Here is a 17,064-nt window from a genome sequence, read left to right as displayed (position 1 = left end):
GATATCAGATAGGAGGATACTTTATAAACTCTACGTACTATATAATTATCAATTAAAGGACTATTATAATTAAAAAATACAAAACCTTAATATAGCTAATAGATTGAATTATTTAGTAAACATATGACAACACATGGTTTTTCCAGTAGTCACACATGGATGTTAGAGTTGGACCATAAAGAAAGCTGAGAGCCAAAGAATTGATGCTTTTGATCTATGGTGTTGGAGAAGACTCGAGAGTCCCTTGGACTGCAAGGAGATTCAACCAGTCTATCCTAAAGGAAATCAGTCCTGAACATTCATTGGAAGGACTGATGCTGAAGCTGAGGCTCCAATACTTTGGCCACCTGATGTGAAGAACTGACTCATTGGAAAAGACCCTGATGCTAGGAAAGACTGAAGGAAGGAGGAGAAGGGGACAACAGAGGATGAGATGGTTGGATGGCATTACCAACTCAATGGACATGAGTTTGAGTAAGCTCCAGGAGTTGGTGATGGACAGGGAAGCCTGACATGCTGCAGTCCAAGGGGTTGCAAAGAGTCAGACACGACTGAGCTACTGAACAGAACTGAACTGATGACAGATAAAGCCCAATATCAGATGACTTCAATGATGAAATATATCACTAAAGACGAATACAAACCTTCAGCCTTTGACTGTGTGGATCACAATAAAATGTGGAAAATTCTGAAAGAGATGGGAATATCAGACCACCTGAACTGCCTCTTGAGAAACCTGTATGCAGGTCAGGAAGCAACAGAACTGGACACGGAACAACAGACTGGTTCCAAATAGGAAAAGGAGTACGTCAAGGTTGTATATTGTCACCCTTCTTATTTAACTTATATGCAGAGTACATCATGAGAAACGCTGGGCTGGAGGAAGCACAAGCTGGAATCAAGATTGCCGGGAGAAATATCAATAACCTCAGACATGCAGATGACACCACCCTTATGGCAGAAAGTGAAGAAGAACTAAAGAGCCTCTTGATGAAAGTGAAAGAGGAGAGTGAAAAAGTTGGCTTAAACTCCACATTCAGAAAACGAAGATCATGGCATCTGGTCCCATCACTTCATGGGAAATAGATGGGGAAACAGTGGAAACAGAGGCTGACTTTATTTTTGGGGGCTCTAAAATCACTGCGGATGCTGACTGCAGCCATGAAATTAAAAGAGGCTTACTCCTTGGAAGGAAAGTTATGACCAACCTAGATAGCATATTAAAAAGCAGAGATATTACTTTGCCAACAAAGGTCTGTCTAGTCAAGGCTATGGTTTTTCCAGTGGTCATGTATGGATGTGAGAGTTGGAGTATAAAAAAAACTGAGTGCCGGAGAATTGATGCTTTTGAACTGTGGTGTTGGAGAAGACTCTTGAGAGTCCCTTGGACTGCAAGGAGGTCCAACCAGTCCATCCTAAAGGAGATCAGTCCTGGATGTTCACTGGAAGGACTGATGTTGAAGCTGAAACTCCAATACTTTGGCCACCTGATGCAAAAAGCTGACTCATTTGAAAAGACCCTGATGCTGCGAAAGATTGAGGACAGGAGGGGAAGGAGACAACAGAGGATGAGATGGTTGGATAGCATCACTGTCTTCCTTACCTAAAGCATCACCGACTCGGACCGGCACGTTACTAGTTACTAGTGCCTAATACTATTGGTAAAACCTTTTTGAAGAGCAATTTGGCAACATATATCAACAGTCTACAATATGTACGTAGAGTTTGATCCAATTTTTTACTCCTAGGAAAATATAATGAAAGCATATAATATGAAAACAGTTATCGACAAGGACATTTCTTACAGACTCATTTATAAAGTCAAAAAATGGAAATATCTTAAGCATAATAACTTAGCTTGCAAAAAATCTTAGTTTAATAATGCTAACATAGTATAGCCATAAAATATCATCCTTAAAAATTAAATTTCAATTAGAATATTTGACAATACAAAAAACAACTTATAACATTTAAATTAATTCACTAAAAACAGTGCAGGTTAAAAATGTTCATAAAGTATTATTTCATTATAATTACAGAGATAGAAGAAACAATGATACTCCAAAATACAAGCATCAGTTATTGTTATTTATTAGGATTTATTTATTATGTTTTCTTTCTGCCTTCTAAAATTCCCATTTAATTTTGACAAAAGTCTTAAATAATCAGGAGGATATTTTTGATATGCAAGATTGAAATATAAGTTGATGGTGAGAAAATTTGCAAATGGTTAGGAAATGTGAGAGTTGAACATGCTTTGAAAGATATTAAAATACTGCAAAAATTAAGAAGATAAACATCCTCTGAATCTCTTCAAATAACTTGTTAATTATGCTTCTGTCTAAAATAAAGTCACAGATTGTGTTATTCAATAAATAATTGTAACACTTTGACAATATTCCATGCACTTCAAAATTCTCTGCTGAAAAGATAAAATGAAAATCTAAATAACATTAGTATTCTGATATTATCTGACAGCCTAAATTAGGCCAAAGGAAATTATTCCTAAAATGATTTTCAAAAAAAGCAAAGATATTCTTTCTTCTGGTTAACCTTGCTAAACAGTATTTATCTAAATGTCATTGGTCCATGGATGTATTGAATAGATGAATATTATATACTAAACCTGTGGAAATAAAACATAGTATGGTATACATCATAATGTTGTATAATGCAACAATGTATATAAAATTAAAATTTTTCATTTTCTTTAATATCAGAATAGTAGCCTATACTAGTCAAAACTAGAACAGGACTGCTGGCTGACACCAGAGCTCCACAGAGTAACCCAAGGGTCTGACCCTGTCTTCTGTCTTTGTGATGGGAGTTCCTCTGACTTATCCAGAGCTGGAAGCTGCCTCACACCTGGTCTTGTGAGAGTAGGTGTTGTCAAGACCATCTGGACAGTATATTTGAGTGAATCCAGTTAAGTCCTGTACAGAAACTTCTAAGATTTTGGCAGGCAGGAATGGAGAGCTACTCATCTCATGGCTACCCAGAACCAACTTTGTGATAAAACACGAAGCAGGGACAGGCTAATTAATTCTTCCTCTTAAGAATGTCAGTGACACCCTGAGAAGTTAGAATGGAAGCTGGGAACACAGAGCAGTTACACAGGAACACTACTGTCTTCCTTACCTAAAGCAGACTTTTACTAGATTCCAACATAAGATATTTTCTAAACATATAACTATTGTTAATATAGCTTTATTTGTTTTAAATTTTTTAACCTCTTTGGAAGATTCGACCCAAGGGGGCCCCCCAGCATTCAAAATGGAGATGAAACAACAAGAACCCCAGGAAGAAGAAATTCCAAGAAATTCCATGGGCCATGGCGGCTCTAAAGATCTCCAGGAAGCACCATCCTTGGATCACCCCTATAATCTCCCCATTTGGGGACAAATAAAAACCCTTACTAATCGAGCTGAAAATTTGGTCTTTCAACAGGGAATGCCTCGGAGTCCTGAATACATTTTCCTGGCAATGCCCAGCCGCCGCGTGTTGCCTCTGACTAATCATACTTACTGGGCTTACATACCCAACCCCCTCTTTACAGGTAGTCGAATGAACAGTGAGAGGACCTATCATTTCAACTAATGACTCTATACATATGCCTTCTCCCTAGAACATTAAAGGACCACAACAAGCAGTGATGTAGCATCATGTTCCAGAATAAAATACATACCTGGAACTAGAAGGACAAAAGAAGAAGTGATGACCGTACCTGAGCACCTACTCCATGTGAGCTGCTGCTGCTTTTTCCCTCTGCATTAGCACCTTAAATCCCATTGAGAGAGTCAATTCCTAGGCAGGTTGATAAGAAGTCCGGGGGTCCCCAAGGAGAGAGGGATCTGGAATTCTCAAGGAGAAGGAAAGGACAAACATTTTCCCCTCCACATTCCTTAGAATTATATAACAATAATGTATCCTGCTTGAGGACAGTTTCTGGAAAAAAACCTTCTGGCTAATTCTGTTAGCTTAAAATGTATTATTAGGGGAGTGGGTCTAGTAAGGTCTTTACAACCTCCAGACATTCTTTTGATTCACTGTAATGACTAATTAAATGTGAATAACTCCATTGCTAAGGAGTACGTCAAGGTTGTATATTGTCACCCTGCTTATTTAACTTATATGCAGAGTAAATCATGAGGAATGCTGGGCTGGAAGAAGCACAAGCTGGAATCAAGACTTCTGGGAGAAATATCAATAACCTCAGATATGCAGATGACACCACCCTTATGGCAGAAAGTGAAGAGGAACTAAGAAGCCTCTTGATGAAAGTGAAAGAGGAGAGTGAAAAGGTTGGCTTGAAGCTCAACATTCAGAAAACAAAGATCATGGCATCTGATCCCATCACTTCATGGGAAATAGATGAGCAAACAGTGGAAACAGTGTCAGACTTTATTTTTCTGGGCTCCAAAATCACTGCGGATGCTGACTGCAGCCATGAAATTAAAAGATGCTTACTCCTTGGAAGGAAAGTTATGACCAAACTAGACAGCATATTAAAAGCAGAGACATTACTTTGCCAACAAAGGTCCATCTAGTCAAGGCTGTTTTTTCCAGTGGTCATGTATGGATGTGAGAGTTGGACTGTGAAGAAAGCTGATCACTGAAGAATTGATGCTTTTGAACTGTGGTGCTAGAGAAGACTCTTGAAAGTCCCTTGGACTGCAAGGAGATCCAACCAGTCCATTCTAAAGGAGATCAATCCTGGGTGTTCATTGGAAGGACTGATGCTAAAGCTGAAACTCCAATACTTTGGCCACCTCATGTGACGAGTTGACTCACTGGAAAAGACTCTGATGCTGGGAAAGATTGGGGGCAGGAGAAGGGGATGACAGAGAATGAGATGGCTGGATGGCATCACCAACTCGATGGACATGAGTTTGAGTGAACTCCGGGAGTTGGTGATGGACAGGGAGGCCTGGCGTGCTGTGATTCATGGTGTCGCAAAGAGTCGGACACGACTGAGGGACTGAACTGAACTGAACACTAGCGAGGGGGCACTCTTTCTGCCCCCTTTTGATGTCTACGCCAGAAGCTTTCTCTATCTCTTTTATACTTTAATAGAACTTTATTACACAAAAGCTCTGAGTGACTAAGCCTCGTCTCTAGCCACGGATTGAATTCTTTTCCTCTGGAGGCCAAGAATCCCAGCATCTTTCATGGTTCAGCAACAACCTTCCACCATCATCGGGATACTCTTCTTCAGGATCAGGTACCTGATGCTTCTTGCCTGGGGCAAGTTCTGCTATCAAATCAGGTGGCTTTCCTGCCAGTCCAGTGACTTGGAGTCAGAAACATATGGATTCACTTTTTAATAAGATCCAGTGCTGATCCTTTGGAGTGGGAGCACTGACTCCCTAGACTTCCAGAGAACTAAACCTAGGGAGTATCAAATAGTGAGAACTCACACAAAGGAAACCACTTGAATAGAAGACCCTGCATCACCCAACCACCAGAGTCACCCTGTGCAGGACACCTCATCTAAACAACAATCAAAACAAAAATACAAACCCAATCATCAGCAGACAGGATTACCACCTCACTCAGCCTTGCTCATCAGAGGAAAAACAAACAAACAAAAATTCAGCACAAATCTCACCCTATAGGAAGCTTACACAAACCACTGGACTAAACATAGGAGGGCAGAAACCAAAAGGAAGAAGGAATTCAACCCTGAAGCCTTGGGAAAGGAGACTTCAAACACAATAAGTTAAAAAAAAATGAAAAAAAGGCAGAGAAAACCTACATAAATGAAGGAACAAACTAAAAATACATAAGTCCAAATAACTGAAGAGGAAATAGGCAAACTACCAGAAAAATAATTCAGAATAATTATAGCAAAGATGATCAAAAACCTTGAAAACAAAATGGAGAAAATGCAAGAATCAATTAACAAAGACCTAGAAGAATTAAAGAATGAACAGAGAGAAACAACACAACTACTGAAATTAAAAATACTCTAGAAGGAATCAATAGCAGAATATCTGAAACAGAAGAATGAATCAGTGAGCTGGAAGATAAAATGGTGGAAATAACTTCTGAAGGGCAGAATAAAGTAAAAAGAATAAAAACCACTGAGGATACTTGCACAGACCTCTGGGACAATATCAAATGCACCAACATTCAAATTATAGGGGTCCCAGAAGAAGAGAAAAATAAAGGGTATGACAAAATTTTTGAAGAGATTATAGTTGAAAATTTCCCCAACATGGAAAAGGAAAGTCAATCAAGTCCAAGAGCTGCAAAGAGTCCCATACAGGATAAGTCCAAGGAGAAACATGCCAAGACACATACTAATCAAACTAACAGAGACTAAACACAAAGAAAGAATATTAAAAGCAGCAAGGGAAAAGCAACAAGTAACACACAAGGGAAACCCCACACATTTAACAGCTGATCTTTCAGCAGAAACTTCAGGCCAGAAGGGAATGGCAAGATATATTTAAGGTACTGAAAAGGAAAAATTTACAACCAAGATTACTGTACCAAGCAAGGTTCTCATTCAAAATTGATGGAGAAATAAAAAGCTTTTCAGACAAGCAAAAGTTAAAAGAATTCAGTACCACCAAACCAGCTTACAACAAATGTTAAAGGGTTTTATGACAGACTATTTTTTTGGGATCCAAAGTCACTGTAGATGGTGACTGCAGCCATGAAATGAAAAGATGCTTGCTCCTTGGACGAAAAGTTATGACCAACCTAGATAGCATATTAAAAAGCAGAGACATTACTTTGCCAACAAAGGTTCGTCTAGACAAAGCTATGGTTTTACCAGTAGTCATGTATGGATGTGAGAGTTGGACTATAAAGAAAGCTGAGCACTGAATAATTGATGCTTTTGAACGCTGGTATTGGAGAAGACTCTTGAGAGTCCCTTGGACTGCAGGGAGATCCAACCAGTACATCCTAAACAAAGTCAGTACTGAATATTCTTTGGAAGGACTGATGCTGAAGTTGAAACTTCAATTCTTTCGCCACCTGAAGTGAAGAACTGACTGATTTGAAAAGACCCTGATGCTGGGAAAGAGTGAAGGTGGGAGAAGGGGACGACAGAGGATGACATGATTAAATGGCATCACTGACTCAATGGACATGAGTTTGAGTAAACTCCGGGAGTTGGTGATGGTCAGGGAAGCCCGGTGTGCTGCACTCCATGGTGTCACAAAGTCAGACATGACTGAGCCACTGAACTTAACTGATGGTCAAGTAACCAACAGGTTACTGAAGAAATCAAAAGGGAAATAAAAAAAATTTCTAGAAACAAATGATAATGAAAACATGACAACTCAAAACCTATGGGATGCAGCAAAAGCAGTTCTAAGAGGGAAATTTATATCAATACAATCCTACCTCAAGAAACAAGAAAAACATTGAATTGACAACCTAATTAGTAGAAGGAAAGAAATCATAATGATCCGAGCAGAAATAAATGAAAAAGAAATGAAAGAAACAATAGTAAAGATTAATAAAACTAAAAGCTAGTTCTTTGAGAAGATTAATTGACAAACCTTTAGCCAGACTCATCAAGAAAAAAAAAGAGAAGAATCAAATCAACAAAATTAGAAATGGAAAAGGAGAGGTTACAACAGATAATGCAGAAATACAAAGGATTAGATTATTATGAACAACTATACGGCAATAAAATGGATAACCTGGAAGAAATGGACAGATTCTTAGAAAAGTTCAATCTTCCAAGACTGAACCAGGAAGAAATAGAAATTATGAACAATCCAATTACAAGCACTGAAATTGAAGTTGTGATAAAAAATCTCCCAGAAACCAAACGCTCAAGACCAGATGGCTTCACGGGAGAATTTTATTAAATATTTAGAGAAGAGGTAATATCTATCCTTCTAAAACTCTTCCAAAAAATTGCAGAGGAAGGAACACTTCCAAACTCATTCTATGCAGCCACCATCACCCTGATACCAAAACCAGACAAATACAACACAAGAAAAGAAAACTACAGGCCAATATCACTGATGAACATAGATGCAAAAAATCCTCAACAAAATTTTAGCAATCAGAATTCAGGAACACATTAAAAAGCTCATACACCATGATCAAGTTGGGTTTATTCCAGGGATGCAAAGATTCTTCAATATACGCAAATCAATCAACGTGATACACCATATTAAAAAACTGAAAGATAAAAAACATATGATCATCTCAATAGATGCAGAAAAAGCCTCTGACAAAATTCGTCACCCATTTATAATTAAAACTCTTCAAAGAATGGGCATAGAAGGAACCTATCTCAACATAGTAAAGGCCATATATGATAAGCCTACAGCAAAGATTATTCTCAATGGTGAAAAACTAAAAGCATTCTCCCTAAGATCAGAAAGAAGACAAGGGTGTCCACTTTCACCACTGCTATTCAACATAGTTCTGGAAGTCCTAGCTATAGCGATCAGAAAAGAAAAATAAATAAAAAGAATCCAGATCAGAAAAGAAGAAGCAAAGCTCTCACTGTTTGCAGATGGCATGATACTGTACATAGAAAGCCCTAAAGATAGTATCAGAAAATTACTTGAGCTAATCAGTGAATTTAGCAAATTTGCCAGATACAAAATCAATACACAGAAATCACTCGCGTTTCTATATACTAACAATGAAAAATCAGAAAGAGAAATCAAGGAATCAATCCCATTCACCATTGCAACAAAAATAAATAAATATCTAGGAAAAAACTTACCTAAGGAGACAAAAGAACTGTACACAGAAAATTATAAGACACTGATGAAAGAAATCAAAGATGATATAAACAGATGGAGAGATATTCCACGTTCCTGGGTAGGAAGTATTCACAAAATACTTTGAAAATGACTATACTACCAAATGCAATCTACAGATTCAATGTGATCCCTATCAAATTACCAATGGCATTTTTCACAGAACTAGAACAAAAAATTTCACAATTCATATGGAAACACAAAAGACCCTGAATAGCCAAAGCAGTCTTGAGAAAGAAGAATGAAGCTGGAGGAATCAACCTTCCTGACTTCAGATTATACTACAAAGATAAAGTCATCAAGACCGTATGGTACTGGCAGAAAAACAGAAATATAGACCAATGGAACAAGATAGAAAGGCCAGAAATAAACCCATGCTCCTATGGGTACCTTATTTTTGACAAAGGAGGCAAGAATATACAATGGGGCAAAGACAGCCTCTTCAATAAATGGTGCTGGGAAAACCGGACAGCTACATGTAAGAGAATGAAATTAGAACACTTCGTAACACCATACACAAAGGTAAACTCAAAATGGATTAAAGACCTAAATGTAAGACCAGAAACTATAAAACTCTTAGAGGAAAACATAGGCAGAACACTCAATGACATAAATTAAAGCAAGATCCTCTATGACCCACCTCCTAGAGTAATGAAAATAAAAACAAAAGTAAACAAGTGGGACCTGATTAAACTTAAAAGCTTTTGCACAGCAAAGGAAACTATAAGCAAGGTGAAAAGACAACCCTCAGAATGGGAGAAAATAATAGCAAATGAAACAACTGATAAAGGATTAATTTCCAAAATATGCAGGCAGCTCATACAACTCAATGCCAATAAATAAACAACCCAATAAAAAAGTGGGAAAAAGACCTAAATAGACATTTCTCCAAAGAAGACATACAGCTGGCTAACAAACATATGAAAAGATGCTCAACAATGCTCATTATGAGAGAAATACAAATCAAAACTACAATGAGATATCACCTCACACCAGTCAGAATGGCCATCATCAAAAAGTCTACAAACAATAAATTCTGGAGAGGATGTGGAGAAAAGGGAATGCTCTTGCACTGTTGGTTGGAAGGTAAATTGATACAGCCACTATGGAAGATGGTATGCTGCTGCTGCTAGTCACTTCATTCATGTCCGACTCTGTGTGACCCCATAGACGGAAGCCCCCCAGGCTCTCCCGTCCCTGGGATTCTCCAGGCAAGAACACTGGAGTGGGTTGCCATTTCCTTCTCCAATGTGTGAAAGTGAAAAGTGAAAGTGAAGTCGCTCAGTCGTGTCCGACCCTTAGCGACCCCATGGACTGCAGCCTACCAGGCTCCTCCATCCATGGGATTTTCTAGGCAACAGTACTGGAGTGGCTTGCCATTGCCTTCTCTGATGGAAAATGGTATAGAGATTCCTTAAATAACTAGGAATAAAACCACCATATGACCCAGCAATCCCACTCCTAGGCATATACCCTGAGGAAATCAAAATTGAAAAAGACACATGTATCCCATTGTTCATTGCAGCACTATTTACAATAGCTAGAACATGGAAGCAACCTAGATGTCCACTGACAGATGAATGGATAAAGAAGTTGTGGTACATATACACAATGGAATATTACTCAGCCATAAAAAGGGATGCATTTGAGTCAGTTCTAATGAGGTGGATGAACCTAGAACCGATTATACAGAGTGAAGTGAGTCAGAGGAGAAAAATAAATATTGTATTCTAACACATATATGTAGAATCTAGAAAAATGGTACTGAAGAATTTATTTACAGGACAGCAATGGAGAAACAGACATAGAGAATAGACTTATGGACATGGGGCGAGGGGAGGAGAGGGTGAGATGTGTGGAAAGAGTAACATGGAAACTTACATTCCCATATGTAAAATAGATAGCCAATGGGAATTATGGCTCAGAAAACTCAAACAGGGGCTCTGTATCAACCTAGAAGTGTGGGATGGGGCAGGAGATGGGAGGGAGGTTCAAAAGTGTGGGGATATATATGTATATACCTACAGCTGATACATGTTGAGGTTTGACAGAAAACAACAAAATTCTATAAAGCAATTATCCTTTAATAAAAAGTATATTGATAAAAAAATAGAACAGACCATAGTGAACTTTGTAGACAGTATAATTCCATGTAACCCATATGTGCACCCACAACATATACCCCAATTAATGTATTGCAATTAAGAAGGCAAAATTTAGCATTTTCTCAAATCTTAGTGTATCATTAAATTTTCTTAACTTTTTCCTCCTGAAAGCTTTTATTGATTTAAAAATAAGATTTTAATCTCATTAAACTCTGTAGTTTAGTAACATTACTTAGAAATGTGTCATTAAAGATATACTTCGTTAGCATTCACTACATCTTCTTATTGTGTTATTAATTCCTTTCACTTATTCTATCTACACCAATTGGGTAAAAGGCATATGCCAGTTATGCTGGGACATAAAAAAAATGTTTTGACATTAGAGTCTTGTACTCTAATTGCCATATAAGCAGTTTGATTCTTGTTTGGAAGGATACAGCAACATGCCTTTCCATATAATGGGAGCAAGACATTCTCTCTTTGGCACTTCTATTGCCTTCAAAGAAAAAGCATATCACAGATTGTCCCTGAAATGTTTCCAGGGTATCCTTTCCTCATGGGCACATTCTAGGAAAGGTTTTCTTTTCTTTGATTTTCTTCCTTTGTTATTTTTGTTGACGTTTTTAAATCACGAAACACCAAGGAATGCTATCCAATAACCAGTGTCATAGCAACCCCTCGTAAATCTTCACTGCAAGTCTTTGGTGATTTCAGGTGATGGTTCCAACAGCCTCAGGCACACCTTACTCAAAGATAAGCACAAAGCACATGCTTGCTCGAATATCAGTGATTTGGGGGTTAGCCTCAACTTTGCTCTCCTTCACAACATGTCATATCTTAAATTTTCCAGAAAGCATAATTGAGACCAAAAACCCATATAGAATCCTTGTGTGTGTCCTCTGTGCCTCCTGAGATACACTGCAAGCATGAAGCCAGACCCCACTAGCAACCATTTTACTGAATAAAAGGATATACGCAGGCATGCTCACAAGTAGAAAATGATCCACTACAAAAAGAGCTTAGCCACCTTTGATAGCTCCTTATTTAGGATTATTTTAACTCCACTACTCTCCAGTAATATGAGTAATAGAATGCTGAACTTACTTCTTTGGGAGAAAATGCTATGCCACACTCCGCAGATGCCTCTTCCTCTAACTCCAAGAAAAATATGTTAGGAAACGCAGGGTCTGTGTATTTCCCTGTAAGACCAGAAAAAAGAGACACTTTATGTTACTTAGTACCATGTACTGACTTGTCTTGAAGCATCCACCATACTATATGGTAATAACCCAATACTTCATTTATCTTTCTCCTAGTGTTATATAGGTGGTATCCATTTGTCACTTAGATCCAATAGCCATTTTTCTCTGCTCTCCTCTGTCCTAACCTCTACAGACTGATTTATTGAGGCTCTTTGCTCTTCTGCCTCTGATTTGGTTCAACCACAGGGAGATGCCAGCAAGGTATCAGAGGACAGGAGGTATTCATGCCCTCACATTTTCCCTGCCTCACCTATGATTCTGGCAAGGATTTTTTTTTTTTTTAATAATTACAGCTTTTATCAGATGGCCTCTCTTTTACAGTTTCACCACTCATAGGGCTCCGATATTTTGCCTCATCTTGCTCCTTTAGGTAGAGGTAGAAGCAGCTTCTATCCTTGTCAGTTCCTTTAAACCTGGCTCCCAGGTCCATACGTAATTCCTTCATTAAATAATCTTCTGTTAAATGCTTGAAGTGAGTCATTTATTTACTACTAAGACCTTGACTCATAAACTTACTGTTCACTTTTGGAGAATAAGTAAGATGTCTTATTGTCTTTATAGACTCATAAGCTAGTATCTGACCTATAACTGGTATTCAACAAATATGTGCTGAATAAAAAATGACTAAAGCAATGGTTGGCAAACAGTTTTCTGTAAGGGTTTCGACAGTAAATATTTTAGGTTTTGCAAGCCATATGGTTTCTGTCACAACTATTCAACTCTGCCATTATAAAAGTATCCATAAACAATATACAAACAAATGAGTATGCCTGTGTTTTAATAAAACTTTATTTATAAAAAAAGGGGCCAGGCCAGATTTAGCCCATAGTTCTTAGTTTGACAACACCTGAGGTAAACAATTGAAATATATTTATAAAAGTATATTTTTTCAAACAATTTAACATAAAGACACCTAATATATAGTTAAACACACAGAGAGAGCTCTCTAAAACATTTACCTAAAATTCTTAAGCAATTAAAACTAGCAATTAATAATTTTATTTTCATTTATAGTATATACTTATATATAATATAACATATTTAACCTATTATATCTGTTAGTAAGCACAGTTAATTGCCATGCATTACCAGTCTTCTGATATTAATACAGGTGTATTTATAAAAATAGAACCAAGATGGGTTACAGGATATAAGAAAAACATGCACTGAGTCATTAAAAATATTAAGAACAATTGCCCTTCACAGTACTCAACATTATTTCTTTGAGCAACTTAAAATTCTTTTACTTTTATAATAATATCATCATGGTATAAAATATGTACCTGATTTGTCTTTAAAATCCAGTGAAAAACCATCAGCATCTTCCAGATTAAACTCTACTCTGGTACGTGTTATACCTTTGTTTTTTACTAAAAATGGCATAATCTGAGTAGAACCAATATAGGTGCCAGTGAAGTTAAACGTATTCTAAAAAACAAACAATAAAAAAAAAGAAATAATAAATAGAAGGCAGAGTAACAGTTAATAAAAACAATGTAAACTAAAAATTATACTGTAAGACAAGAGATCTTAAAAGCCCTTATCACTAGAAAAAAAAAAAGATTATGCTTGGTGACAGGACGGATGATAACTAGACTTACCATGGTGAACATTTCACAATATATACAAATATTGAATCATATTGTACACCTGAAATTAACATAATGTTATATATCAATTATACTTCAATAAAAAATTACACTCTTATGCTTTTCAAGGACATTATTAATGGTGGTACACTCTACAAACTGGGCTTCCCAGGACGCTCAGTGGTAACGAAACTACCTGCCAATGCAGTAGACACAGGTTTGATCCCTGGGTTGGGAAGATCCCCTGGAGCAGGAAACGGCAACCCATTCCAGTATTCTTGCCTGGGAAATTCCATGGACAGAGGAGCCTAGCAGTCTACAGTCTATGGGGTCGCAAAAGAATCTGACATGATTTAGCAACTAAACGAAAACTCTATACAAATTCATATTTTTCTTCTTCCTCTCTCCTGCATGTAATCAGTTATCAAATCCCATTAATTCTGCCTCCTTCACCTTTTATCTTTATTGCAATTATATAAAGTTAGCAACTGGTCACTTTTCATTTCATTTCTAGATTTTGACTTTCTCCAATTCTTCATTCCACAACTAAGTCACAAGTAAACTAATTGAAAATCTTACCACATGACTTCTTGTCTTAAAATGTGATGATTCTCCTCCATCTACAGGACAATGTCAAGTTCATTAGGAGGGCTCAAAGTTCACCATGACCTTCCCCCGCCTCATGTTCCAGCCTCGCCTAGCTCTATTCTCACCCCTACCACTTCGTATTTCAGCAAGCTGTATACCTGTCATTTCCAACCAATACTGATGCTTCTACCCTCTGTGTGTTTATCGAGGTATCTCTTCTGTCAGGGAGACCCTTCTCTAACTTGCAAATGCCTGATAAAATACTATGCATCCTTCAGACACCAGCTGGATAAGCCAGTTAATTACAGTCTGCTCAAGATTACTTCTGTTCCTTATGTTTACTTACATTATGACATCACAAATCCATTGATTTATATATTAATCTGTGTCTCCTAGTGAATCTTGCATCTCATTCATTTTTGCCTTGTATTTATCTGACATCTAGCTTAAATATATAAGGAATGTTAACTGAATGTATCTTAACTTTAACTTATATGACAGGCATGTGCCTATACCAAAAACTCTGTAGGATTCCTCTTCTGGTGGAGTAACTATAGATACCCTATAGTTCCTTAGTAAAAGAATAATATACAGCATTAAAAGAGAGAGAGACAACAGTATCCTGATGTTGAGAAAAACATGGCATTAAAGTCAATTGTCCACTATTTGCTTCAGTTGTTGGTGCTAGTGGTAAAGAACCTGTCTGCCAATGTGGAAGATGTAAGAGATGCAGTTTCAATCCCTGGGTTGGGAAGATCCTCTGGAGGAGGGCACGGCAACCCACTCCAGTGTTTTTGCCTGGGACATCATATGGACAGGTTTCAGTCCATAGGGTCACAAAGAGTCGGACATGACTGAAACAACTTAGCACACAAAATAGCAACTCAGTTCCACAAGTGAAATCTGTAAAATCCAAAACAGGTAGTAAAAGTTTGATGCCTCATATATGCAACAAATCATTCCTCTTATCTCACTCTGGTCTTTCCCATAGGCTCATTTGGATAAAATTCCCTAATTGTTATTAAGACACACGTTTTCTCTCTGTCTCTCTCTCTTCAGTCGCTCAGTTGTGTCTGACTCTTTGCGACCCCATGGACTATAGCCCTTCAGGCTCCTCCTTCTATGGGATTCTCTAGGCAAGAATACTGGAGTGGGCTGCCATTTCCTTCTCCTCATAATTATTAAATATATTGCTAACAATGTCTGGAAACACTAGCATACTGTTTTAAAATGGTAACTAGGCAGCAATGTTTAAAAATCCAAAATAATTAGGGAATATTGATAAATATACATTAATGTAAAGTCCTATGAATTACTCAGTTGTACCATAACATGCAAAGCCTGCCACAAAGAAATATAGTACTAAAAGTCTCCATATTTGTCTAATGTTGTACAAAGGAGGACACCATAGCAATGGAGAAAAAGCAATCTGGATGCTCCAGAAATCATCATTATCAAAGCCAAGCTAGCTTAGTATCTGTCAGTCTGTCTGGACTTACCATGCCTTCAACGCTGAATAAAAGAAAGGTTAGAAAATTGTAACTTAAAGCCTAAAATTGTGGTGATGCTGTTAAAGTCCAGACTGGTGATAAGGTCCTACCTGAGGCAACCAGCAGCTTCATCAATTTCTACTTAATTTAGTTCAGAACCTGAATGGTACCAGTCATGGGGGAGAGAAAAACAAAAGGGCAAATAAGCTGAAAATAATATGACTATGGCTACAATGGACATATTCCCAGAATTTAAGATGTTTGTAACATCTTATAAATGTCACAAGGGAGGGACATATGGGGTTTTTGAAGGATCAGGGAAAGTTTCTTTGGATAGATAAGTACAGATCTGAAGGCCTGGCCTGAAAGAAAAATAGCATGCATGTGCACTCTACCAATTGTAGAATAAAATTTTATCAGGGTACAGAACAATAGCTCAAAAAATTAATTTGATTATAGTTCAGAAAATACAGGACTTTCTGGTGGCACAGTGAATAAGAATCCACCTGTCAATGCAGGAGACATGGGTTCTATCTGATCCCTGGTCTGGGAAGATTCTACATGTCACAGAGCAACTAAGCCCATGTGTCACAACTACTAAGCCTCTGAGCCACAACTATTGAGTCCATGAGCTTTAACTACTGAAGCCTAAATGCCCTACAGCCCATGTTTCACAATAAGAGAAGACATTGCAACAAGAAGCCCAAGCGCCGTAACTACAGCGGCCCCCCATTTACAGCAACTAGAGAAAGCCTGCACAAAGCAACAAAGACCCAGAGCAACCAAAAATTTTAAAATAAATAAATTTTTTAAAATGCAAATCAAGACCACAGTGAGGTACCATTTCCCACTCCATAGACTGGCAAATATTAAGTCTTACAAAGAAATTATGGAGCAACGGAACATGGAGCAATGGAAACTTGAGAAAACCCATGGAAATTATCTTGTGAAGTCAAATATATATATAAAATCTCAGCAACTCTACCTCTGGAGAAACTCTTACATAAGTACCTTAGAAGGTATGTACATGAATGTTCATAGTTATGGTGGTGGTGGTGATTTAGTCACTAAGTTGTGTCCGACTCTTGTGACCCCATGGACTGTAGCCTGCCAGGCTCCTCGTCCCATGGAATTTTTCAGGCAAGAATATTGGAGTGGGTTAGCATTTCCTTCTCCAGGGGATTTTCCCAACCCAGGAATCGAACCTGAGTCTCCTGCATTGCAGACACATTCTTTACCAACTGAGCTACGAGGGAAGTTCATAGCTATAGTATTTGTAATATCCA

At 37.7% G+C, this 17,064-nt stretch overlaps 1 protein-coding gene across 1 annotated transcript in view; it reads right to left on the bottom strand.

The window, feature by feature from the left end:
• Nucleotides 1-17,064, bottom strand: part of CFAP47 (cilia and flagella associated protein 47) — a 509,689-nt gene that overhangs the window by 418,364 nt on the left and 74,261 nt on the right. The window contains exons 20-21 of the mRNA XM_088833637.1: nt 13,395-13,539; nt 11,954-12,048 (exon numbers count right to left, since the gene is read on the bottom strand). Of these exons, the coding sequence (XP_088689763.1) occupies nt 11,954-12,048; nt 13,395-13,539 (240 nt within the window). The remainder of the gene's footprint in view (nt 1-11,953; nt 12,049-13,394; nt 13,540-17,064) is intronic.

Source organism: Moschus berezovskii, chromosome X (assembly GCF_049115385.1).
Source record: "Moschus berezovskii isolate FMDL1 chromosome X, NW_MosBer_1.0, whole genome shotgun sequence".
Taxonomy (NCBI): Eukaryota; Metazoa; Chordata; class Mammalia; order Artiodactyla; family Moschidae; genus Moschus; species Moschus berezovskii.
Note: the sequence above shows the minus strand (reverse complement) of the source record. Positions and strands in the feature narration are given on the sequence as shown.